This window comes from Apiospora aurea (genome assembly GCF_038362705.1).
Source record: "Apiospora aurea strain CBS 24483 chromosome Unknown utg000008l_segment0_segment0, whole genome shotgun sequence".
In the NCBI taxonomy this organism is placed as follows: Eukaryota; Fungi; Ascomycota; class Sordariomycetes; order Amphisphaeriales; family Apiosporaceae; genus Apiospora; species Apiospora aurea.
Window position 1 is genome coordinate 1,566,221 of NW_027117395.1, and position 26,223 is coordinate 1,592,443.

General features: G+C 53.4%; 5 protein-coding genes across 5 annotated transcripts; 2 read left to right on the forward strand and 3 right to left on the reverse strand.

The window, feature by feature from the left end:
* Nucleotides 1–561: 561 nt before the first annotated feature.
* On the reverse strand, nucleotides 562–2,601 carry PG986_011956 (CHY zinc finger domain-containing protein; the record flags this gene model as incomplete). Its single annotated transcript, XM_066848178.1, has 2 exons — nucleotides 562–991; nucleotides 1,100–2,601. The coding sequence occupies 2 exons, from the start codon at nucleotides 2,599–2,601 to the stop codon at nucleotides 562–564; spliced, it is 1,932 nt and encodes a 643-aa protein (XP_066694874.1).
* Nucleotides 2,602–16,288: 13,687 nt separating this feature from the next.
* On the forward strand, nucleotides 16,289–17,815 carry PG986_011957 (uncharacterized protein; the record flags this gene model as incomplete). Its single annotated transcript, XM_066848179.1, has 3 exons — nucleotides 16,289–16,751; nucleotides 16,809–16,948; nucleotides 17,021–17,815. 3 exons carry the CDS (start codon nucleotides 16,289–16,291, stop codon nucleotides 17,813–17,815), a joined length of 1,398 nt encoding a protein of 465 aa, XP_066694875.1.
* Nucleotides 17,816–19,566: 1,751 nt separating this feature from the next.
* PG986_011958 (uncharacterized protein) lies at nucleotides 19,567–20,824 on the forward strand (the record flags this gene model as incomplete). Its single annotated transcript, XM_066848180.1, has 2 exons — nucleotides 19,567–19,858; nucleotides 20,142–20,824. The coding sequence occupies 2 exons, from the start codon at nucleotides 19,567–19,569 to the stop codon at nucleotides 20,822–20,824; spliced, it is 975 nt and encodes a 324-aa protein (XP_066694876.1).
* A 2,264-nt stretch (nucleotides 20,825–23,088) lies between these two features.
* On the reverse strand, nucleotides 23,089–23,964 carry PG986_011959 (uncharacterized protein; the record flags this gene model as incomplete). The annotated part of the gene is made up of 1 exon (XM_066848181.1): nucleotides 23,089–23,964. One exon carries the CDS (start codon nucleotides 23,962–23,964, stop codon nucleotides 23,089–23,091), a length of 876 nt encoding a protein of 291 aa, XP_066694877.1.
* Nucleotides 23,965–25,381: 1,417 nt separating this feature from the next.
* Nucleotides 25,382–26,049, reverse strand: PG986_011960 (uncharacterized protein; the record flags this gene model as incomplete). Its single annotated transcript, XM_066848182.1, has 3 exons — nucleotides 25,382–25,546; nucleotides 25,646–25,772; nucleotides 25,931–26,049. 3 exons carry the CDS (start codon nucleotides 26,047–26,049, stop codon nucleotides 25,382–25,384), a joined length of 411 nt encoding a protein of 136 aa, XP_066694878.1.
* Between the last annotated feature and the right edge of the window lie 174 nt (nucleotides 26,050–26,223).

Genomic DNA, 26,223 nt, shown 5'->3' on the forward strand with positions numbered 1-26,223 from the left:
GACTTGTCTTCTGCATCATATGCAAGGAACAAGAATATGTGCGTAGAAGTGTGTGTGTGTGTGGTGGTGTGCGTGACCACTAGCTAACCAAGTTTACGTGCCAAATGACCGTCGCCTATTAGCCGCCATCATTTGGTGTGACGTACGTCTCCCGCCTACCGGTGCGGCGCCTGCGACACACCCGGAGCTTCAGCACTTATCACGGCGAGCCTACCAGAAGACCGAATTGCCGTATTCCATCATCCATAAAAGCATCAGTAATGTTTTGGGACTCAAGAGTGGCGTTTGGCAAGTGCCATTTGCTGCTCTCCTTTTCATTGAGATAATGATACATTTCTTACCCCAATACTCACCAGGAGATACTTGTGCGATGATGTGCGGTTAACGCCCGGCCTTCGGGAGGTATGTACCTAGGTGAAGCCCCCTTTCCACCCGGCGAACAAAGATACCATGATAGTGAATGTGATGAAGACGTCCGGCCCACCACATCAGTCCTTCTTCTTCGCTTCGCCACCCCCGACGCGCTTGAACTTGTGCTTGTCCTTCCGGCTCATCATCCGCTTATCCCTGGTGCCCTTGCCGCCCTCCCAGAAGCCCCCTGCCCTTCTTGCCGATGACGCTGCGCCCGCAGAACCCGCACGCCTCGACGGCGTAATTCTGCTCGCGGCTGCACCATCCACAAATCATCCGGTTGGCCCACTCGTTGAGGTGGTCCTCGGCCTCGTCGTGGCACTTGTCGCACGAGTGTACCTTGCTGCAGCAGGAGAACCGGAACCAGCGGAAGGACTTCTTGTAATGGGCGCACGACCCATTGTTGGGCAGCGGATCGCCGATGTGGAGGCCCAGCTTCTCCTGCCGCCGCTTCGGGCCCGTGGTGGGCGGCAGCCTGGCGCCGTGGCTGATGGCGAGGAACTTGACTTCGGGGATCTTGAACGAGAACTTGCCGTGGCATTCGCGGCAGACATTGGTCGTGACGTCCCCCGGACCGATACTAGCCCAGGGCTTGCAGTAGAGCACCGTCCACACGTGGGAACCATTGTACTATAGAAGTATCAGCAAGCCGATTGGAGTTTTCCTTGCACAAGAGCTCGAGGCTTACCTGAGTAACATGTCCGCAACCGTGCAACCGGACACGTCAATAAAGCCAGCCCGGGTAGAGTTCTGATGTACCATCTCTTGACGGAATGTTGTTGTAAGTGGTGTAGCACACTTCTTGCAGCTGCTCGCCTTTTCTGTGCTCGGATGCAAGCCCGTAACCTCGTTGATGGTTCGGCACCGCTCACACTTGACGTTGATACTAAGGATAGACACTTGGAGCAGCTCGATTCCGTGCAGTTCGATGGATGGGAACGAGATGGATGTTCCCCGTTCCTGTGGATGCGAGTCTACCGGCTTCTTCTCGTTTGCCGAGGGGACAATCACAACACCGCCGTCCGATCCACCTTCCTCCGAATCCCACGACTCCAAGTCGTCGGAGTCCGATTCGTCTGATTCGCCAACAATGACCCATTCCGGAGGCCGCGGTATGTGTTGGATATGGCTTCGATCGCCTTCGGCGTCCTTGCCGGGCACTGCCTTGCCTTTGCCTTTATCCACTGGGGGTTCCTCCACTGTAGGTTTGCTGGGTGCCGGAGGCTTGGAAGCCTTAGCTAGAACATGCATGTTCTGTGTAAGATAATTCAAATGAGACATGAGGGACATTTGGTTCTGCTGGGCAGCTCTGGCAGCAAATGCTTCTTCCAACAACTCGGCATCCTCGGACTCCACATCGTTGAGTAGTATCCTGAGTTTCTGCAAAGGGTATAATAAAGGGATAATCATCTGGACAGATTGGACTGCCCGGAGCCCCGAGGGCAGATCATCGCGGCGTTTCGGCTCCAGGGGCAAAGTGTAAACCACGCCGTCCGCGGATTTGTGGAATAGGGTCAATCGACCCATTCGAGCGTCAAGTTGTCTGGTCTCCTGAGCGCGCCTGGATTTGGCCTGGGCAATCTGGTCCTTCGTAAAGGATTCCTCTGGGACGTAGGGTTTGTGAGGTTTGGGCGGGGGTTCCGTACTTGGGGTCGGTTCAGCCACGGTGTCTGTTGGCGTTGCCGAGTATTCCATATGCCTCGTATCTTTGAACGAGACCAATTTCACAGTATCGGTCTGCTTCTCTGATAGAAAAGCCTCGAGTTCTTTGTCGAGAGCATTTGTGAGCGCCAGGAGCGTGGTGCCAGGCTTCTTCTCGTCGACCAGCTTGTCCCATCCTCTCTCAATGTTGACACTGAAACCCCGGGGGATATCCTTGTTCCGCACACGCAGAGCCGGCTTCTCATCTGGATAGGACTCGGGAATCTGCAGTTCACATTCAAGATAATCCAACTCAAAGGGGAAGTCGGGATCTGAAGGCTTCAGCTGGAACTGCACATTGGTAGTGCCGTTCTGGAGGGTTGATATCCGTGGCGAGAACCTCCGCTTGAGTTGCTCCATCTGATACTTCCGTGGATCCAGAGTCTGCGATTGGGGGACAGGCTTAGGCACAACACGTTCTGCGCGTGGTTGCGAGACCGCCTGCTGGCCATCGGCTGCCGCGTGGGGAAGATTATTGGTGGAGATCATGGCAGGTGCGAGGCACGGAGCGAGTGAAAGCTGTGTGCCGTATCCAGGTCGAAGAATCGTTGGTCCAGTCCTGACCGATATCGATATTTCCAGTGTTGCAACAGAACAGGTGGCAACGGGCAGGAGGATGCAGGAGGGTATACTTATGCAAGTGTTTTCGTAGGGCACTATCCGATGCGTGACTCACTCAGGGGCACATGCAATGCAACCGAAGTAGAAGTCGTGATGTGAAGACTGTTCATCCTACCTAGGTACGTTGTTGGCCACTGCTGGGTTCCGAGGGTCTGTGCTTGACTTCGGCGAGGCTCGGTGTGGGTTTTCCGGCCGTAGGGCTGGGGCCCGGCCTGGATGATTCATTCTGGATCATTCCAATTCATACTGGCTCACCTGCTGTGGCCAACTTCAGGGTATGTTGCAGGGCTCTCGGAGCTAAGGCCAAGGCCGGCCTGAGAGACTGTAGTTTAGTATCTGCGGTTTTGGACGGCTCGAGTCCTTCGGGCTTTACCTACCCTACCTATTGACAGGCCAGCGTTGGGCATACACTGAACACAGAACACAGAAACGCGCAACCCCACCCTCCCGCGGCTTGCATGGCTTGCATGTCTGCAGCCAGGCCAACTGTGAAGGGCTCGATCGAGGTCAAGACTCAATACCGAATGGCACTCTGCAACATGACTGCCGGTATTGTTATCCTTCCTTCAGCGCTGTGCTACAAACGCGGCGAACACGGTCGATCCACCGTCCCTACTTTTCATCCTTCGGTCAATCAAGGCAGTGACCGTTGAACGCTGCAACTTACTTTTTTTATCATGTTTGATCAATTCAAATAATGATTTACTCTTTTTACGTCTCCTAATCTCGATGCCGTTTGTCGCCTTCACCGGTGCCCCCTCTCGAGATAAAAGGTGTGGCCAAAAGCATTCCTCGCGATATTATTGCTTGGCCGAAGTCTGCCAACTCATCGCTGGCTTTTCAGATGACCTTAGTTGATATGCAAGTCAAGTCAGCCCCCCAGCTTCCTCGGGGGGGCGGTGAAGTTCAATTACATAACCCAAGCGGGCGGGGGAGCGAGCCGACGCCTAAACTGGCCATTGCCCGAACTGCCACACCTCCTAGCCTACATACCCTTTTCTACCTGGATACGGGGTAAAAGGTGGGGGAATTGACGAACGGCGTCCACCCCCCAGGCTCTCCCCCTCAGGCATACTGCGTTCTTTATGTCTCACAGGCACATGTGATGGGCGAGCTGCCCTGTCCGAAACCAAGTAACAGGTAAAAGCAGCTTAATTACGTATCCTACCCTCTACACATGAGCAAAGAGACAGCGCAAACAAGTAAAATAGCCCTGCTCGGGAGACCGTGTGAACCGATGACGCGGGCCCTGACGATCTGGTTCACTACTTCTTACGACCTTCAGGGTGAGTCAACTGAGCCGTCTTCGCCATGCGGTCTGTTTGTTGGCATCTCGCCGTTGGCGATGCTGAGCTGGCGACCGGAACATGAGCTTGTTGCAGACATGATTGTGCGGCTGTTGGGTTGGTGTGTTCTGGTCAGAACTCCAGCCGGTTGGCTTTTGTTTTTCATCTCTGTTGTTTGTACCCTGGGAGGCTTGGATACTTGGAGTTACCCAGACATTTTCAGGAAACGATCAAACGACATTATTTACTTTTATATTATCTTGCTCAATATGTCCACGACAAAGGGCTATATTACTATTCTTTTATTTCTTCTTGTTGGTATTTGTCATTTGAAATGATCTACAACCCCCACACGCATCTGGCGAGCACGACAAGAGAGGTACTATTTAACATCAACCCTTTGCTATTCACATTCCCTATCCTGTTTAGAATGCGCAGCGCCCCCTGTCATGAGTCACGCTTCCCAGAATAGCATTGCTTGCCATAGAGAGGCTTGATGAAATATCCATTCGAGCCATGCCGCTACCACCGGCCTCGTCTCGCCGGGGCTGTCGGGTGGCTTATCAGAACCTTCAGGAGGGCTGTGTCGTGGCTTACAGCCGGCCATCCTATGCTAGTGGCGGCCTTATAACCGCAGTTGTCGCTCCTTCTGTCTCTTCCTAGCCCGATCTGGTCCCAGGAGGGACTGCATGCAGGTCTCATCGACATACATGTAGTCGGTAAGCTAAGCGAAGGTCTTGCTTTGCACATGGTCCTGTCAGCCTGACCCCAATGACGACCGGAAAGTCAGCCTCCTGGATGCTGAACGTCTCGTCTGAAATAGCAACAAGCCTTTCTTGTCTCTCGGTGTCATCCATCAGCGATCAGCCTTGCGCGTGGGGGCACAGGTCTCGATGCATCGTAGAATCAACGATCTATCGTGGCAGCCCAGGCTCCTCATTACTTACCTAAGACCCAGGCATACAGGTCACGGGTTCCGGATCTCGTGTCCCCTCGCAGTTTGACTGGAGGTTCTAACAGAGCTCTATACCAAAGATGGTTCACGGGGAGGCCATGTGGTATTTGCAGTTGACGTTCGATCGGGATGTCAGTTGGCTGGTGGCATAGTGCTTTCCACGGACCCCTGATGAACACATATGTAGCTTTGCAGATGATTATGGCCGCCATATACCCAAAGATAGCCTGCCCCAAAAGCTGGCAAGTTTAGGCCTCGGGGTGTAGCTCGTGAACAGCATGTTGCTGCTTGGCCGACGATCTGCCTTGGACGCATATGACGTCTTCCCCCACGGCGCTCCTTTGCCAAAGGGGAATCGTGACATTAGATGAAGTATCACGATGTTGGCTCGTAAGGTCGGCGTCTTGAATATGGGCAACTCAGCGGTTGCAGCTGAAATACTTTGATATGTCGTATATGAAAGCTCTGCGATCCCTCATAGCTGGAGAGGGCCTCAATCATCATAGGCCATGTCCGTCTAGTACTTATACCCTGGCTGTTGAAGCCATATCGACCTGCTGCACTACCCGATGCCATGGCTGTTGCTTATTTCGTGCTAGAACAGCACCATCATCGTGGATGGTACATGTAGGAAACAACAAATATTTCGTATCCTCATTGTTCTCCTGTAGAATATCTAGAACTTGTAGACAAGACCAGCTGTATGTTCAATTGCTGCATTAACCTTGTCTACAGAATAATGTCGGACTTGGTGCTGCACATGGTGATTAGCATATGGCAAGACCACCTAATGTGTTTCGGATAACACTCATGACGACAGAGGTGCTACTTATAACGTAGTCCCAGGGGTGATGTAGAGCAGGTATATCTAGAGTCATTACATGTTGGGAAACGTAGGTCAGCTTGATTAGGGTGACGGGAGAAAAAAATGAATATATCATCATTGAACGAAAGCAAATGTAATGCAAGGTTATCCATTATGGTTTGGGATTGGGTTAACGGGGGCGAGGAAGCCCGCAGCCTCTGTATGGAACTCAGTACTCAGTCAAGGGCGACATCAAGACTAAGTGGTGGCAAGCAGGTTCGGTCATGGACTGAATGGTAACTTCCAAGACCGATTGCGACTTTGCATCTTGGTGCCCGCCAACGAGTTCCGTTCCGGAGCTACCGCTTGTAAAATAGGGGTAGCTCGTAACTCGTGTCCAGTGGGCGTCCACTTGGCTGCTTGTGATGATTTGAAGACATCTTTCCCATGTCTGATACTAGATGTGATACAAAAATGAACACCCCAATCGATCGAACACAAACCCGACTTGAAGAAATGATGGCTATGCTGGCTCTACCCACGCGGCTCTGTACGCAGCTTCTTCTCTGGGAAGTTCAACAAAGAGGTTGAAGCCAATTGGCTAATACCACTGCTTACTTATTCAAAGCAACTGGAAGCAAGGTGGTGTCGTGTCTGTGAGTGAATGAAGCACATCTAACTTAGGCGATGCCGTAAAGACCACCCTTTGAGCCGTTCTGCGCCACCCAGAGCCTCGCCAATCTCTACGAGGCCTGATGCTAAAGGAGATTTCCAATATCACAAAACCAACAAGCGTTGTGTATACGAGCACCATGAATCTCGATTGGCGAACGGCTGCCCCGTCGACAGAGTCTGCCCAAGACATAGTTCACAGGAGAACCATAAGTCCGGCGTGCGGGCCGTCCTAGGACACGAGCCTGCGGATACAGAAAACCATCTTCATCGTGGGACATACTTCGACAACAGAACAGAAGCAACCCCTCTTCTCCTGGCCGTCTCACCTGAGCTGGCTGGGCCACAGCCCCTACCACTTCGCTGTCTCTCGTGCAGCATTGGCGAGGGAACCAATGCAAAACACCGTGGAATGCTCACAGCTTGCCTTGCCAGCAAGCACGTATCACCGCCTAAACAACACCCGCATGAGGGCGGGACCTCCAGCGCTTCAAAGGCTCAGGGCTCAGGGGGCAACGACGGTAAGCGGGTCGGGGATCTCCAACGGGTGCGCAAATCCATTGTGCGAATCCACCACCAGGTCACAGCTCGGCGGAGGTAAGTCATCATTGCGTCTCACGGCTCCGGCGCTCCAACCTACCTGTTGCCAACCTACCTACCCAGGGGTGTTCGTCCGGCCTGCACGCGGTATATTCAGCCACACCTGGTCATATTGCCGTTTCAGGCCGAGAGGCCGGCCTCCAGGAGATTGGATAGGGAAAACTACTCGCTTATCTATCATCCCTGTGCCAGAAAGTACGCGTGTGCCCATAGCCAATGTGAAGGGGAGAAGCCCACGATAGGTTACAAGAGGTTAAGGTTAAAAGATGATCGCTCGCTTCGCAACAGACAGGCTGCTGATAGGTGGAGATGGAAGAAAGGGATCGCCGTGACAAGGACCAGGTAAACACGCATGATCTCGAGCAGGAACCGGGACGCTGACCGCGGGCCATTGACGAGCGCTATATTGAACCTGTCTTATAGTTTGCGCGCTCCCCTTGTCCTCCGCCCGCTGCTTGTCACCCATGGTGGTGACAAATAGAGTGGGCGCCGCCCTCAATGTCACGCAAAGTAGGGGGTGCTTCTTTTATTCTAGAAAAGCGGTGTGGCCAGGGAGTGGCACGGAGACCAAAGTGTGGGCAGGAGGGAAGTGGGATGCCTTCTCCGTAGTGCTATTTTCGAGCCCGTCTGAGACGGCTGCCCCGAGGCGGCGGCTGAAGAGAAGTGGCTGGTGCATTTACGCACGCTCTTCCAGCACGCCACCAGCGGCACGTCAAACGCCTGGCAGACGAACTGTACACCAAACGTGGAATAGTTAATGGAACATCAGATAACCCACGGACATAGGAAGCGTTTGATGCTGCTGAATGCAGTTGCATCCTGTGTGAACTGTTGTGTAGGAGCCCACCCTGCGAGGAGGGGAAAGCCTAGGGAAGCCCCTCCGAAAAAAAAACAACAAAAAAAAACGCCTTCTCCATATACATCCTTGCATTACCTAGGGATGGATTATCGAGAGTGGGAAAGGGGGAAAAACAGAAGACGAAGGAACGTTTCCTTCGCTCGGCACATGGGAGGGCGTGTGTTCGTGCTCAAGACCCCAACATGTCAGTTCAGCCTACCCACCACGAAATAGCTACGAGAGTCCACAGAGGCTGCGACGATGACCATGCGTAGGATGACGGGCATGACACGCGTAACCCGGAAAATTTACCCGCTTGTTTGACGTCTGTCTATCTGGCTGGCTGGCTGGCTGGCTGGCTGTCGTCTGTCGGTGTTAGCACAATAACCAGCGCTTGGACAACGTGTTCCCGTATCCTCTCTCATACATACCAACACCGCAGGTTCATCAAAGTCGGTGAGATGCGCCGCAGGTCGTTTGTTTCTGTGCAGCAGTGATATTAGTGCAAGGTCATGCGCCACCGCCTCATGCAGGTCAGGAATAGTATGTAGCAGGCCTCCGTTCCGTTAGTTGACAGCTGTCTACCACAGGTAGAGCAGGAGCTGGAGTTCTTCGACAGAAGAAGCTTAGAAGACTGTATCAAGAATCATGCGAGCAGGGATTAGACGCGTTGTGTTATGTGGGTGGGTAAGAAAAGAGCCCGAGCGTATCCCATGGGTCATGAATCAATGCGGGTTGTCGTTCTTCACCACCGCCGTTGGGCGTCTATTGTCTGTCAGTATCTGAAGATACAGCGGCAAAAGGGGTTGTGCAGTTGCTATGACGACAAAACATGCGTGAGGTCGCATACTCGTCAGTTTGACAACTGCGCCGCACCGCGTCTGCAACGCGCTTCCAAGGCTTATTTGACGCGCTCTACCCCGTGCCGGCTGTACGTGTGTGCTTTTTGTGTGTGAGCAACTGCGACAGGGGTGCCAATGCTCGACAAGGGGGTTAGTGCAGGGGTTTGGGACACTGGTGGACTCACGGATGATCACCCGAGAGCCGCAAAGCGGCTTCCACGAATAGCCTGTCGTGCTGAAGCTGAGGATCAGAGAAGACCTCTGCAAGCCAAGAGCCCAAAGGAAACCAGGACATACTGTCTCTTCTATCCAATTGGCAATCCCAAAGCACCATAGAACTCCTGTTGCGCATAGATCCAAATGGGCGGTCAACAGGATACCGCGTGCGGACTGGCTGGTCATTACCGTCCACGTCAATTCTAAACCTCCTCGCCCCCAGAGAAAGGTGCTCCGATTTGAAGGCTCTGATGTACGTGAGTATGGAGGGTTTTCTTGGGGTTCTGCGCTAGGCCCGAGCGAAGTCTACTTCAACGAGCTCGTTCACTTCAACGTTGGATAACTTGTGGGAATCGCAGGCTTTCGATCTGTCTGCGATACCCGGTAGGGATGCAATATCTGCTCGGCCATGGCGTCAGTACTAGGACAAGATCAGCACCAGACCGATGGGAAGCGTGCTAATTCGACATCACTCGATACTAGACCTTACTGACTTGACGTGACGTGGGTTGGTATCACAAGATGGCCCATTCGACCCTGCCATTTAGTGAAGGAGCCAAGATTCCCCAGCTATGAACATGCACCGGCATTGGCTCAATCTCAGACGCATCCTCGCTTGGCCATGTGACCAGTGACACAGATCCCTCCAATGCCCGTCGAGAAACGTATCATTCTTCACTCGCCTATCTCTCGTGTTCATGAAGGTGCCAAAGAGGGAAGCATACTCGTCGTTTCCCGTAGATCACTCCTGCATGACGCGGATGCATGACGGAGAAGCCATAGGAAGCTTAATTGAGCCGCTGAGCATGCAAATATTGTGAGGCTGGTCGAGATCATGCCATGATTCGGCACGTCGTCCTCTAATGTTGTTTATCCACTGACACCCGCACAGTACACGGGCCTTTGCGATTGGGCCACGCAGATAGTCCTACCGACGGGCAAACTCCTATTTTAGTCGTAAATGCGATGGAGTTGTAAGGCGAGCGCTGCTTTGCAGCAGTCAATGCTCGTCTCACTGCGGTACTGAAACAAGCAAGGTCGCTAAAATAAGCTGTGGACGGGTATCCCGACCGTCGAAAGGGTCAACAGCTACTCCCTCCAATCCACTGGCCAGGCAGGCTGTGCACTGGTCCCGTCAGTCTGTCCGTCAGATCTTCTTCGGTTCCGTCAGCCTAGTCCCCCACATACAGCGACAAACACACTAGGTTAATGTGTTTGATGCGCGATGAGCCTCGCCGAGCTCGGTAAGCACAAGCCTAGTCTAGCCCAGGGCAGGGCAGGGGACAATGTGCAGCAGAAGCACAGGGATGGCTGGGTGATTGCGAGAATGGATAGCGCCAGAAGTTCACATTGCCGCCATTGCCTACGCACCCATGGTGGCAACCAGATGTTAGATGACATGACGTCTTTGGCGAGAAGCTAGCTTGAAGGAGTCGTGAAAGCAGAAAAGGCTGGCCTGAGGCTCCGTCGACCAAACGCCTGCCGGAATGCATTCCCTTCAGGACCGGACTCGATAGTCTTCGCAATACCAGACATCGACCCACTCTGGTCAAGCTTGATGCGGAAGGCTTCCAGAAGCTGACAACGGAAGTGATGATCGCAACATTGCTCGAGCGGTAAGCATGCTGCAATTGGCATGGCATGACCGGCGTCGAAAATAGTGTAGAAAGCTGGTGGGCCTGGTACGCGCTACTGGCCTGGAAAGATGATTCTAGTTGCTCCAGGGGAGGTTAGAACGGATGAGCACCACTTATATCTGGCCCTGTGAGTATGGCACTATCAGATCAGCAGTTGGCAGGCCTCTCTTCTTTTCGCTCGACTGTTGTTGACTTGCCTTGCCGTGGGACAAGAGATGGGCGCTCTCCGCGACCAAGCCTGTCCTTCGAGCAAACATTTACGAAACGTCGTTGACGGAAAAACGTTTGAAGGCGTGCTGATACAAGCAGCCTGCCGTTCCAAACAATGGAAAAATAGACCACCGGGCCGTTGCATCCATCCACTAACGCCGTACACAACAATGCTTGGGAGAGCATGCCCCCAGGCTGACAGGGACCAGCTCGCGTCCCATCCCATACTGTGTGGCGTGTGCTGGCTTTCTGGTGCTGGGATAGAAGCGCGGGTCACGGGAGCGCGCAACCTCACCCGAGCAGGCCCTGGCGTCATGGCATGGTCGCAAGTTGTCCCCAGTAAGGAGCTGCCAGATGGCACGGACTGTGGTCACGTTTGAGGCGGAATCATGGCCCATGCCAAATCTAGTAGGGTTGTGGAGTGATTCGAGAAGTGTTCTAGGGCCAAAGTCAAGGCGTCTCCGAGATTGACGAGATGAGTTGATATCATAAGCTCATGGGCATGAAAGGAGAAATGAAGGGGGGTTTCCTAAACCAAACCATGAGAGGGGGCCACAGCGGGAAATGGAGGCACTCCTTCCACGGGCCATGGGTTGACCAACATCATGCTGCCTGTCAATCCCCAAGTTCTTGCTATCCCCGTTCAGGCTGGCATGGGCCTGCAAAGCAAAGCCACCTACTAGCCGGGCGGTCGTGCCGTGACACACGCGATTGATCCAGATGAAGCGTTGATGCCCGCTTGCCCCCCTCCCTTCAATTTTTCAAGCACAGCACAGCAAAGCAGAGCAGAGTAAAAGTAGAGCAGAGGAGGGACATACGTGGCCGCTCTCTCTCTCTCTCTCTCTCTCTCGCTCTCTCTCTGGCCGAAGGTGTGGTGTGGAAAGCGAAAGGAAGAAAAGCCCATACCCACAATAGCACACTGTGAGAACCAGAGCCAGCAACCTGGCAGAAGAGGGCGCAGCAAAAACTATTTGTCTCGCGCCCCTTGGCGTGCATCGGGGTCGTGTTTCCACAGCTTCTCTGGCCCCTTGTTTCCTTCTCGAACCATTCTGGAAGCCTACTGCATCGCGTTAGGCTCAATTTCGTGCCTGTTTGAGATTCATGCGACGAACGGCGCATTGACGGGCAATCGATGTCATCCTGCACAGCCGAAAAACAACGCCTGCCCTCACTGATTGGTCCTCCAACCAACATTAGAGTCAAAAAGCAAGTACGGCCTTTAATTTGGCCAACTTGTACTACTACGGCGACTGCTACCTGCTATTTGCTGCTTCTCACTTACTGCATGTGTATGGCCCTCTTTTCCCCCAAGCAGCCCAACCCACCGCTCGCCCAGTTTGGCTCGCTAGGGTCTCGTATTCTTTTCAGGAGATGGCCGTCAGAATTGGCGGGCCTGGAAGCAGTCCCGCCGTTTCCGCCTCGCAAATGTGATAAAAAGTGCGCCTTCGTACTTGTTCAATATTGGCTAGGCCGGCGGGCTTTTGGGCGGACGGGCGAGCGGGCAGCCAACTGGACTGGTACAGTCGATGCTTGTCGGCTGCTAGCGTAGATCGTTCATTTGCTGGATCTCGGATAGGCTCTCCAAAGCCCAGGAAAAGAAAGGGGGCGGCAGTTGTACAGTGACATGACATTACACACGCCTATGCAACCTGAAGCGTGAGGTTTACGTACTAAAAGTAGGTGAACAAGGGCGACAAAAGAAGTAGCCAACGCCTCAGCCCTGCCCTGGAGTCGAGTTGGGAGATTATGAACAGGTAGCAAATGAACTAATCATTTGAATGAATGGATAGCTTCATGTCAGAATTGCTTCAGCCACCCGATGGTCGCCTGGTACTGAATGTTTGGGGTGTATGGAATTCGGGGGGCTTTCCTTTTTCTCCCCTTCCATCCCCGTGACCAGTTAGTAACATGTCAATTCTCAGTATTTTCATTTCGAATGTGTAATATCGCAGATTGCCACATTTGAGCAGTCAAACGCTCTTCTGTTGCTCCATGCATTGCATTGCATTTCACGGGATCCGGAAGCGCTGGACCAGACGGCAAGTATTATTATAGTCACTATTATGCGGAGGCATTACCTAGGTAGAGGTAGCAGGCATAAACGACTGGACCACATATTAATTCGCTTTGCTCGTAACATACGCTGCCATTGCCGTTTCTGGGAATAGAAGGGAAGAAGAACTGATAGTAGCTGCTGGGTTTTGGGCGGTAATCTCCCGAGGCCCACGGCATCGTCACCCTTACGGTCGTCGATCTCGACGAAGCGCATTCCCGCTGCAAACTGGCGGTGCACTCTGCTTCCTGCTTGCTTGCTGTATCATGCAGCCGTTTGGAGGTTTATTTTGTAGGAATGAAGATATGTACCATGTTCCACCCCAATTACGGCCACTGTGCTTTCGCGCCAGCCCTTATCGAACCTTGACCCCGAGCCCAGAGACATGAGCTTGGATTGGATTTGCTAGAGCAGAGGTGGATGGAATCCCAAGAAGCACTGTCGGTCAAGAGCTGTGACCAACGGCAGTCTGCTTTGGCTCGAGGGGGGTGGGGGCAGATCTTCTTCTTACAGCCCAATATCACCGAAACCCCTGAAAATAATTCTAAGGGTAGCCTAGGGGGCCACGATTGTGAGGATTCTCTTGGCGGCACAGCACTTGGAGACTTGCGACTGGAGTGTGGTGTGGAAGCGATGATGATGGCCCCCAGGGTAGGGTACATTGTAAGGCCAACAGGGGATGGATTTTCTTCCCAAGCTTTCTCGGTAGTAGGGAGTAGGGACACACCGACATACCAGACCTACGGAACTGCTGGTCCTAGCATGGAACATTGAACAACCCGAAGAAGGCCCAGTGGAAGCTCTCCCCTACTTCTGTGCAGTACAGTGTGTGTATGGCCTCCTGGTGAACGATGCCCCCCCCCTTCCCCCCTTCGAGGCTACTTGGGCTTGGCAGGCGGTCTACTCGTGAGCCTGTCTCTGGGCCAAAATGATTGCGAATTGAGTCAATCGAATCGGGGCTTGCATGATGTTTCCCTTGCAAACGATCGTCCTCAGCAAAACACGGTCTGATGTTCGTACAACAGCAAACCTTTGACGTATTGCACATTATACTCATTCTAATGCCCCACCCGCAAAACAGTGCTAAGACCAGCCCGGATAGGTGCTGGCCATGTCAGCGCATTTCAGGTACCCGAGTTCCTGCAGAGGGCGCCCCAGAAATGCATCCACGGTGAGGTCTCCACCTGGCCAGCTCACCTAACCAGCTAAGTTTCTGGCCTGGTTGGTACTGAACAGTAAGTCTTCGAATGTACCTGTATCAGATCAGGAGCAGTTGCACGCTGCCATCATCGCAGACGACGTCTCCCACGGCAAACGCTGACTGACTGACTGATCCCGAGTCGCACGCCCCCGGGACTGGGCATCAACCCTGTCCAAGCATCATTGTACATGTATGCTTAGGTATGGTCCTGGCCAGTAGGCCGTCGTAAATGTGCCATCCTGGATTCGGGTGGTATGTTGGTAGCAGAGCAGATATCAAACTTCAGACCTCAAGTCCTGTAGTTGCCTACGCACGACACATCTGAAAACCTTCCGGGCAGCCAATCTGCCCGGCTCTCCCTCTACCTCCCACAGTGACAGTACAAGTACCTAGGCCGAATAGGCCCTCACTGCCCAAATTGATTGATTGATTGAATGCAGTACGTACCCCCGGCTGCCGGGGTCTCGCTTTCCATTACCAGGGCCCCCCGTTCGTTTCAACAAGCAACGCTCTGTCCACCCGACCTTCTCTTGGAATGACTAGAATACATCACCTCCTGTACTGTACAGGGATTGGAGTACCTAAAGCCCGCGAGCCCCCCCCAAGCAGCAACAGGGCCCAGCTGCGAACCGATTTACCCAGTCCCAAATCATCCTGATTTTTTGTCGATGTCACATCCATCACATAATTTTCTTTTTTTTCGACAACCTCGATCTCTTGAAGTGCAGCGGTGCCCTCTTCCTGCCAACGTTGTTACTTCTCACATCCGACTCTCGAACCGTCAACCTTTCCCTCCTCTCTCTCCTACTGTTCGCAACTTGGTCCTGCACCTGCCTATAACTTCTAGAAAAAAGGTATGTCCGGACCACTTCCTGCCCTGTTCTTAGCGTTTGCCTTGCAGTTGCTGTATGCTGCCCTGTGCTGTTTGCCTCGACATCATCCTGTGGTCTATCTATCTACACATGCCCTCTTCCCAACGAACAGGTGCCGCGTCTATGTTGGTTGGTCTCCGACGACGGCGAACCTCGATTGTCGGGTCTGTCTGCACATGGCTCTCATTTCGATGGACCTGCCATTACGGGATTGCCGGCCGTCAAGGCTCCCAACCACATACGATCGCAAACCACCGGGCCTATCTGCTTTACCCCCCTACCCAGGGCTGTGTCACGGATGCCCCCCCGAAATAAACCAAAGTCTTTGCCTTTCATCCCTTGATTACCATTGATGCTCTGTTCCTGTACTATACATGGCTATTGCTCTCCGTCTATTACCGGCCTCGCTGACACGTCCTGATCTGGGAACAGACCTGGCTTACAGTCAACAGAACCTCACCACGCGCATTCTCTTGACACCAAACCTACCATCTGCCCTCCGCGACACGTCATAAGTTCTACTTGACCGTGGACCTACACTCCCCATATTGACGCGCCAACACGACAGTCATTGGCGCGACATCGAAAGAAAGACACCTCGCTCAATCTGGAAATTGAGTACACAAGGGGACTTGCGGCGCAGGCACGGACTGTTGATAGCATTCGCGAAAGGTGCTGGGATACTCGAACACGACTGCAACAAAAACAATACGTTCGGTTTCTTCATCTCGGGCATACGTGGCCAAGACGCGGTCGATATCAAAAGAGCCAACACGCCAGGAACACTTTTGTGGGCTCATCATCCAACTGCTTTGGCTTCCGACGCTGCCGATCTGTACATCCCATCTTCGGACTCGAAATACCGTCACAGCTCTGTGGAATTTCCCAAAGCAAACGGGATCCCCTTGAATAGCTCAGCTCGGACAGGTAAGAATCCTCATTGCCCAACCCTATAAGTGCATCGCTAGGGTGGTTTGTCGCTGGCCTGTGTTTGGTCGATATTGGCTGTGGCCAAGTTGCGTGCTCACCGCTATGTTGGCATCCGTAACATACCCCAGCGTTTCCCATCACGTACCGGACTTGCTGGCGATGTGTCTGCTTGCAATCCTTCCCATTAATGCAGAAATGTGCGTTTGACTAACAGCTCTATCAGGACACGCGATCTAGTCCTTCCAGGCCGAGAGTTCTCGAGTTCCGAGGAACCATCTCATAAGGAAACATTATCCAACGCATCATCATCTATCGAAGGTGTTGCTAAGCAAAAAGGAAAACTTACACTAGCCATTAGATTCCGTCGAATAAGCGCACATACCCAACTGTGTGAACATGTCGAGGTCGCCGCCGTCGGAAATTATGAACATCACAAACATGCTGGACAAGAGGAACTCGGCCGCTGTGGCAGCTGTAAACGGTCAACCTACTGTATCGGAGCCCCCCACCCTCGCGTCGCATCCCCATCTACTTGGCGCTGGCATTGACAGATCGAACTCACCACATGGCTCGGAGAGCTCACACTACTCTAGAGGCGGCCCTGGCGATCTACACGCTCTGAACATGGCCGCCACTGCGAGATCATACGGTTCGCCAACATCCATGCATGCACACCTCACAATGCCAGACCACGGTATGCAAGCAACTTTGCCCCCTGGCATGATGATTCCCGGCATGCCTACAATGCAGCCTGCTGGAAACGGCATGGCCGTAGGATACCCTCAGCCTGTCAAAATGGAACATGCCCAGCAGCAGCAACAGACCCAGCCTCCGGTGAAAGCGTTCCCGTGTAGCACATGCGGCAAAGGCTTCGCCCGTCGCTCTGACTTGGCAAGACATGGTGCGTACTAGAAGGATGTCCCCTTCATGCTGCGATATGCTAACTCGGTCATTTCAGAACGTATCCATAGTGGGATTCGACCCCATGTCTGTGATTACCCTGGCTGCGGCAAGCAGTTCATCCAGCGCTCTGCCCTGACTGTACATCAACGGGTACATACCGGAGAGAAGCCGCACATGTGTGAGCGATGTGGAAAGGTAAGTCTGGCCATTAGCGCAACCCAACGGCTGTAATTTCTTTGAAACTAACCAGGAACTCGGTGTATATAGCCCTTCAGCGATAGCAGCTCCCTAGCACGGCATCGACGTATCCATTCGGGCAAGAGACCGTACAAGTGCCCGTACGCCGATTGTCAGAAGACGTTTACGCGCCGAACAACCCTCACACGCCATCAGAACCACCATTCGGGCACAGTGGAGGAAGCAGCCGCCGCTACAGCAGCTGTCTTGGCGCAGCAAGCTAACAAGGCTGCGTCTCGCCAATCGCGCAGCGACGGAGACCCAGGTTCAAACCATGGATCACCCCTTAACACGCCTTCCCCGGCTCATCGCAACATGTCTATTTCGCCGAATGCCGAACTTGCGTCAGCGAATGCCATGCGCCAGAACGAGTACTCGTACATGAACAACAATGGTGGACTACCAGCGCATCTGCGCACAGACATGCACTCGCAGAGCCCTACGTCAGCTCCTGCTACCTTTGGCACGGCAATGCGACCCACATCCCACCCCACGAGCTACCCTCCCCCGCCTACGTTGGAACCCAGTGTTGAGCCGCACCAGCCAGGTCCCGGTAGCGCTGGTGGTAGTCCACACATGGGCAGTGTTGGATGGGCGTCGCCTTCCCATATGTCGTCGCACATGCCTTCTCCCACTCACAGCAACAGTGGTAGCGCTGCGTACGTGTACCCTGACCCTGACCAGTCTTTTACGCCGAACGGCATGGGTCAGATGTACTATGGCAGCGCGTCGGCCATCCGCCGGCCCAACAGCACGGACCCAGGAACGAATACGTTTGATCCCAAACACCGCCCAGGCGAGATGTGGCCGACGGTATCGCAATAGGATGGCGGACTCTATGCCAACGTTTCGCAGCTCTTTGAGCCGGACGACCAGGTCGATGCAAACCAGCGGACTGGCAAGCCCTGACCACTTCGGCGATACCCCCGACCTCGCAGCACAGCCGAGTCTCCCCGAACGGAGGATAACGCATTTAACTCCCATTTCTGTTATTCATAATCGATAGATCTCCTTTGTCAGGCACGAGTCCTTTTGCTTTTCTCGGACACCAGAATACCCAAGGGCGCGGCATGTTTTTGTTTCCCCTCTTCGTTTTCAGAGGGCATCACACCGAGCGGCGTTAATCAGAGGAGATGTTGTGCTTTTGAGCACCCGTTGCTTGATCTGGGTGGCAAAATGACTCGCTGGGGTCCAGCCAGCAAAAAGTTGGACCCTGCACTTAATAGCATCCGGCATGATGCGAGCCTCGCCGGAAGAAGTAATAATGGAGCGGCCCAAGCTATGCAAGCTTCTTGACGATGGCTACGAGATCGGGCTGGAGACTTCGGCCTGTCTTTTTTGGTTGGCTTTTCTTTGCGCGACAACTTCTCGAGATAATAGACTGGACTGGCTCGGTAGCCCTGATGAAAGCACAGATGGATGGGGCATGAGGTCAGGAGGGGAAAAAGGGAAGTGCGTGGGGGGCAAGCACTATCACCCAGGCACGAGTGGCATGGCCACTGAACCACAAAAGAACTGCAGGGCAGGAGATAGACGGGGATCCGGCGTGTTAGGGGTATATTGTAGAGTAGCTCGGCGTTCTTGATCAAGTTCGTTGCGCCGGGATTGATTTAGGCCTGCAAAGGAAAGATAAAAAACGCGAAAGCGGTTGTTTCTGCTCCATGATTTAATATTTTATTTTTGCCCGAATGGCTGATACGGCGTTGAGGGTTTCTAGTTTCGCTCCAGGTTACATGTTGGACAATCTGTGCGGTCCAAGGCAGCTGCTCTCATCTGAAGTGCCAGGTTTGCAGGACGTTGTAGTTGTCCAATCCCATAGTATGGTTGTACTACATACTTGCTATCTATCTGGTGGGGGATATCTTCACCCACCTACACGTGCATGACTTATTAGTTACTTACCTCGGCAGCTGCTATGTGAACACTGGCAGGGGTTTGTTTATTTGGTTGATGGTCGCCGATGGTGTCTGTTTCCCAGGTTGCTTGGCACATGCCACGGCCACTGCGACTGCCACTGCGACTGCCAGCTATTTTGCTGCCGGTGCGACATCCGTCCGGCCTTGATCACAAATCAAAAACCCAGGTACAAGACGAGACCGAATGGAGAGAAAATGGGGGACAGACAGCAAGCGAGCACAACAAAACGCACGCCCTCAAACCGGTCATTTCATTGCATCGGCATGGCCACTCTAAAAACGTGACATCCTCTTCCCTTCTGCCCGTCATGCAGTCATCGTCTCACGCTCGAATGTCCAACCTTGGTCCTGAGGTCAGGTTGGCTGCGACCTCGGTATAGGTGGCATGCACGCCCGTTCCAACGTCTTACAATAATAGCAGCTACACTCTGCTGCCGCTCCGCCTTCGCCTCACCTCAACGCTTGCTTGCCCGCCGTGGCACACCAGAGAGGGACAAGTACACACCAAGATGCCCCGTTCACTGCTACTATATCATTGTGCCGCAGCCATATATCTATGCCCCCTCCACCCTGACCGCCCCGTGGCCGTGCTCCAAGTCAGCAGCCCTCAATATTAGCTTGTGGCCTTACCTCCTCTGGGAACCATAACCACAAGACGACATGGCAAGCATCAGAGACCTATTGTCTCCTATGGACGAGCAACCTGCAGTTGTTAGGGGGGCTACAGGCTACAGAGAAAGCTACACCGAGCTATCCGCTACGCAGTCGGGCCCTATTGCGGAAACCACACACTTTACTATCGAGTTCATTCTCGATACGATCTGTCCCCATTGCTACATCGGGCTGAGGAGCCTGAGCACGGCTATCGAGATTTACAGGAAGCTACACCCAGAAGCAACCTTCGAGGTGACGTGTTCTCCGATGGTGTTGAATCCGCATGCTGCTTCGGGTGGTGAGTCCATGATTTCCTATTTACAAGCGGCCTTGTTCTTGCCATGAACCACCACCAAGGCGTCCAGTTATCCAGACAGAAAGATGGACGGAAGCAGGATATATCGTCTGAATTCCATAAACCTGATGTTCTGTATCCCCAGGACTAGCTCTGACACCCCTTTTAACTCCTAGTTCTTGAACGTCAACCTTATCTGCCTAATCACCCATGTTCGTTTGTTCACACTGCAGCCACGTCCAATTCTTACACTGCGTGATCGAAAATGAGCTGATATAGTCCCTAGTCCACAACAAGCAAGACTACTACGTGTTGCAGCGCAAATATCCACCATCGAGGCTGGTGGAATGGAGCCGGCTGGGCGACAAAGTGGGCATAGACTTCAGCTGGAGAGGATTGACGGGAAGTACGAGGGACTCGCACAAACTGCTCCGCATGGCGCTCGAAGGGGGCTCAACAACAACAAGGCGTAGCACCATGTTCACCTCCCAGGGCGCATCTGCTGCTGCAGCCGTAACTGCGAGAATCCCAGATCCGACTACCTCTGCAACGACAAGAGGAGGTGGCGGCGCTCCAGACTATCCTGGTCCGCAGGCACAGATGCGACTGCTTGAGATCATGTACCATGAGTACTTCGAAAAGGACCAGGACCTGTCATCCCCGGCGTGGCTCGTCGATGTGGGGTCACGCGTTCTGGGCCTCCCACCGGCTGAAATTCGTGCCTGCCTCGAGAGCGACGAACGGGACCGCAACATGACGACCCTGCTCGATGACGTGCGCGACCGAGGTTTCCACGCCATCCCCCAGTTCATCCTTCAGGAGCGGTACCTGGCTGGTGGTTGGCAGGAGCCCGGCGTCTTTCTCGAGGTCTTCGAGCGAATCCGTGCCAACAGTGGCAGTGAAAGAGGCGTGCCCCTTCCTTCCTCTCCTTCTGTTGCCGCTAATATAGGATCGGCCACGAAAGGGTAGAACGCCAGACGGAAGGATATTAGCGACGAAAGACGGCAGTTGGACTCGCCATTGCGGACAAATGTGCGGGATCTATTTGGGTGCTTTAAGGGAAACATCATTTCTCAAGCATTTATTTCTGTCTTATGCAGTATTTCTATCTCGTGAGACATGGGAGTCGATACAGTCGAAAATGCAGGTTGGTATTCAGACCGACGTCTTCCTTACCGGGCTGCTGGAACTGATGAAAAGCGAGTCGGAGGAGGTCCGGCCCAATTGTCACAAGCCACCTGCAGGTTCTATCACATCAAAGTGCATTGACTCCAAAAGGAGACAGGCGCCATGGCCATGATGGCTTTGTGGTTATTCGGGCACATGGAGAATACCAGCATGGGCGGAGCGTACTTCATATCCAAATTATATTGCTAGTTTGGTGATTTTGGTATATCCTCTCTGGATGCTGATATCCTGTCTATCTTGAGATAGCCGAATAATATCTTCAGTCACTGTATCTTCTTCCAACCCCCTAATGCTTCTCCATCCGTGGCTGTGTGAAACGAGATGCTTCCACTGTACAATGAGTGCTTGCATGGCGTTTGCAAACTGCGCCCTGCAGGGCTAAGACCATAGTCTTCAATAGCTAGTCATCCAACTTGCTTTCAAGGATTTGATGGCGCTCCTATCGCAATTCTTACGCATATAGGCAACTCGTCGCGAGCTCGTATGAACTTTTTATAGCGCCCAATAATGCACCCAGACCTCGTCTTGCATATATCGCATGCCACTCCCTAATCGTGCCTTCGCCGAGGCAATTTCAGCGCTGGGATCATATATGAAGACGTCCTTGACCAGGGAAAATGCCGAAGCCATCCTTTTGTCCGACCATGCTCGTCCCTTAGAGGCGGTTGGTGTAGTGCGTATGCGCTGGTTCGAGGGTTGGGAGAAGCTTCGAGCAGATACACGAGAAAACGATTTCGATTCGACGTGACGTCCGGCCTTCGTTCCATACAGACATGGTAACGTAGCAGAAAGGGCGGCGGGGAAAAGATGAACCATGCCATCGTACGATAATACCCTGTCCTGCCAAGGACATTGTGTGCGTGCATGCGACCGGTTCAGTAATCAGAAATGCACCGGCAGGTCAGGTAGGTCACAGGGCCCGGGCGGGCTGCTGCGAAACCCACGAATCGAAGAGAGAGTGAAGGAGAGGAGGGGGATGGCGGTGAGACGCCGGGTTTACGCTGGTGATAGGGAAAACACCATCAGCCATCCTCGTCATGACATGGCATCATCATGGAGGAGACTCGGCAGACCGGTTGGATATTGCTTCTTTTATCCTTTTCCTATTAGTGTGTCTCGTGCGGCATATGCTTGTTACACTCCTGCTCCTCCTGATCAGATCATGATGCCCGGCGCCTCCCTTCAGCCGGTTGGCTTGTAGTCCTCTGTGCGCCTTGCGCAAGCGAGAGCAGGTGGGATCGGCAGTCAGCTCTTTTTCGATCGACAATTGTAGATAGCCAAGCAGGTTCAGTAACAGGAGGTCGGTGATGCTGAACGCCGAACCACATGATCACTAATATCGAGAGAAGGTCCCAGGCGTGAAAACTAGATCGGGGGACTTTTGGTCCCGGTGGATAATGCCCAGTCTCACGATTTGCGTACGGGATATTCCTTGAGAAATATCATCGCAGATGAACGAAAACCTTGATCAGACCCAGTATACCTAGATGTAGGGATGAAAGGGATGTCACCCCTACCGGCGAAGAACGCGTCGTGGTATGCAATCAGCGGCTGGCCAATAACCATGACTTGCGGAGGAGCTCCGAAGCAAAGCAAGTCATAACACATCAGCCATCACGACGACGATGTTCGGACTGGGCTTTTCGACTACCCAGCCCATACGGCAAGAAAACATGATTTAGATGCGACTGGAGACTGCCGGGGTTTCTCCGGCGACAGCTGGGTCTATAAGCCCTTCGGAGGACGGCCCAAGGGCCCTGTTACGAGCACAAGAGGTGGGTTACCCTCGAAACATGCATCGTAGCTGTTCTCAGGGGGAGGGCTTTGAAGATTTCAGAAACCTGGTAGCAGTATTTCAAGGAGACCAGCAATGTCGTAAAAAGACGAAAAATCAGAGCTTTATTAGTCTAGCCATGATACCTCACCAAATGCTGCCAGAGATCAAAACGCCCCCAGAACGCCTATGCCATGCTTGCGGAATCATTTTCGTGAAGCCGCGGAAAATGAGAAGAAAATATGAACCCTCGACCAGTGTCTCCCATCCATCAGCCTCTCTTGAGGTGACTGTAATCCTTCAAGAGATGTTGCATGTGGGTGTTGGTGACCTTCTTTGTTGTCCTGTTGGGCTTCCGCTTTTGTTTCCCCTTGGTCGTCTCCTTCACCTTGAGCTGCGGATCCTCCGAGGCCGGCTTGATGCCCACCGAGATGAGCTTCTTGTTCATGTCGTCGGGAGCTGGCAACTTGACCCGCTGCCACTGGATCTGGAACTCCGGGTCGACCTTATTGAAGAGCTCCTGCTGGTCGCGCCAGATGTACTTGGCGTGCCCGTCCTTCTTAGTGCGGACCACGAGGATCTTGTGGATGCTCTCGAGTTCCCGGATGGCCTGGTCACAGTCGGGCCACCCGTCCTTCAGGTCCTTGACGTCCAGTTTCGAGGCGTCCTGCTTGTTCTGCAGATACTGCAGCAGGCTCGTCTTGTCGACCACGCCGGGGATCTTGGCGCGGAACTCGTATGTGCCGTAATGCCAGGCAGGCACAGACTTGGGAATGGCCTCTGTGTGCGGTAGGTAGTTGATTTGATGATGGCGTCGCAGATACTTGACAAACTTGGACTGGGCCTCTTCGGGGTGGTGTTGCATGGTCAAATGATTGAGGATGTCGGACAGGGTTTTTGGCTCGCCCTTGGCCTTGAGGAACTCGACGGCGTAGGTCAGCTGCGTCATCATCTCCTCGCCGAAGTTGGTGCTCTGGCTGGCAGCGGCAGCGGCGGCAGGTGTCGGGGTGGCATGGTCGCGGATACGATTGGCGGCATCGGCACGCTTCTGTCGCTTGGACGGGGTGCCATGAGAAGCATTCGAGGCATTGGATGGCGAAGGTGAGGGCGGTGCCAGGCCGCGCTTGGCGCCGAGCTTGGATGCCATGGTGAAGTTGGTTGTTTCTGTTGAATTGTAGACGTGGTTGCGTCTGAGGTAGATAGCAAAGAAAGTGGGTGCACCAAAGCTCGTGGTTGGTGGCAGCAGAGGTAAGGTGAGGTTCGGGATAAAAGAATGAATGAATGGACGTGATGTAGCACTGGAGACAAGGAAGGCAGCTAAAACAATCAACTCGTCAGGTTGTTTGATGTTTAGCAGCAGCAGGTGGAACCCGACATGCCTGGACCCAGCACTGAAAATAAGTCAGTTAGTTGGGGGTGGGGCTGGCCACAGAAGCCTGCAGAGCCGCATTCAAGCACCACTGGCAGCCTGGGCCTTGTAAAAGGCTATCAAGCAAAGGCCTTTCTCCGATAGAACCCTTCCAGCCTCCGAACTATCGGCACCACAGCCACAGGGGAAGGGGCTCAATGTGCTTCTCCCGTGGACAAAAGACAGGCCACGGTTGTAATTACATGTCTGGATTGCTCATTGTGAAAAATGACACATAAGGCAACTAGACAATACACTCCTTGACATGCTACCAACCTTAGTATTCAAAAACGCAACTTCTTTCCTTATTCTGCCCCCGAAGAAGCATCCGAGCATCCGAGCAGTCGAGAACGGCAGTTTTGGTTACTGGGGGATTAGTAGTGCTTCTGTTTCAAGTCGGCCATCTTAAGGGAGCGTGACCGCGAGTCAGCCCGTACCAGAGGCCGAACCGTCCACCGATTGCCCGAGAATTCCATGGAATGCTTCCAGCACGTTGTCGGGCTTACTTTAACACCCAGCTTATCCAATGACAGAGCGGCAAAGGGGGGGTGGGAGTCGTACAATTGAGAGGGTACGCGGGGTAGGTACATCAATGTAGGTAGCTTGGGATACCCGAAAACACCGGCCATCCTTCCCGAGGATCATCTATGTTACGATGAAACGGGGTTCGGACTCCGCCGGGCTTACCTGCCATGCCGTCCCCTGGGGACAAACTCAAACAGCACGCACGCTACTAGACACCCGGAACTACGGTAGAATGGCTACTGGGAAGCCGAAGGCTCCGGCATCGACAGTTCAGTACCACGCTTGCTCTCTATACGGCTTACCAGCTCCATAACAAGGGATAATGCTCAGTTCAGCCCAGGGATGGAATTTGGACCTTCAATGGCGGTAAAGGACCAAGAGTAATGGTCTGTGGTCTATTAAACGTTGAAGTATAGGGGCTATGTTCGTCGTGATTCGTTTCAGAAATCAACTCCTGTACACGTTCCGAATCCAGAAAGATGCTCATTAAAATAGTGAGGAACCGTTCTTCTATGCGTTGCGTTCGCTGCATGGCCATCTTCCTCTCTTATTCAGGTATGCGCTATGCGTCCCGCACCCACAACCGGCTCGTAAATGTTCGTCGCGCAAAGCTGCAATGGGCAACCGTCGCTTAAGCCTTGGTCTGTTCCTGGTTTTGCATGTACTGGTAGGCGCCGAATGCGACGAGGCCACCGATCAGGATGACAGCGTACAGCATGGAGCCCAGGCCGGCGGAGCTCGTGTTGGCGCCGGAGGGGTTGGCCGGGACGGAGGCCTTGGGGGCAGGGTCACCAGCCTGTGCGAGTGGGACAAGTTAGCTGTGAGATAGCCAGCAGAGGAAAATGCAGGTTGGGGTAGGGTGCGAGGCCATTGCTAGGCTGGGTGGTTTGCTTACTTGACGCTTGAGCTTGCCAATCAGGAGCTGCTCGAGGGTTTCGCGGGCCTCGTCGCTGTGGCCAACATCCTCAAAGGCCTCGGTCGCATCTTGGCCACCGACGTCCAGCATAACCTCCTCACCACCGCTACAAGAAAGGACATGTGTCAGTAAGAGTGCCGTAAGTGCCCGGGGAGTGCGCCGTGTCAGACGCCGCTTATCAGGTGCAATGGCACTTTCATCGCAGAGCGAGAGCACAGAGGTGGGAACAACCAAAGTTGGTAAGAGAGAGAGAGAGCGACTTACGGATGCTCGTCCACGAACTTGGTGCAGTCGTAGATCTTGTCGTGGACGACGATGTAGAGATCCTTCTTGTGGTTGTGCTCAGCAACATCCTGATAAGTCAATTCCACCTGGGCGGCCATTGTGAATTATTGGGAGTCGGGGACTTGGCGCAAAAAAATCGGGGATTGAAGGGCGATTAGAAGACGAGATGTCAGAGAAACACAAGCTGTATAGAGAATCTAGACGGCGTGGGAACAAAAAGTGCAAAGCAACGAAGGTCGCGGGTGGATTGATCTTCTTGGGGTGGTGAGGAA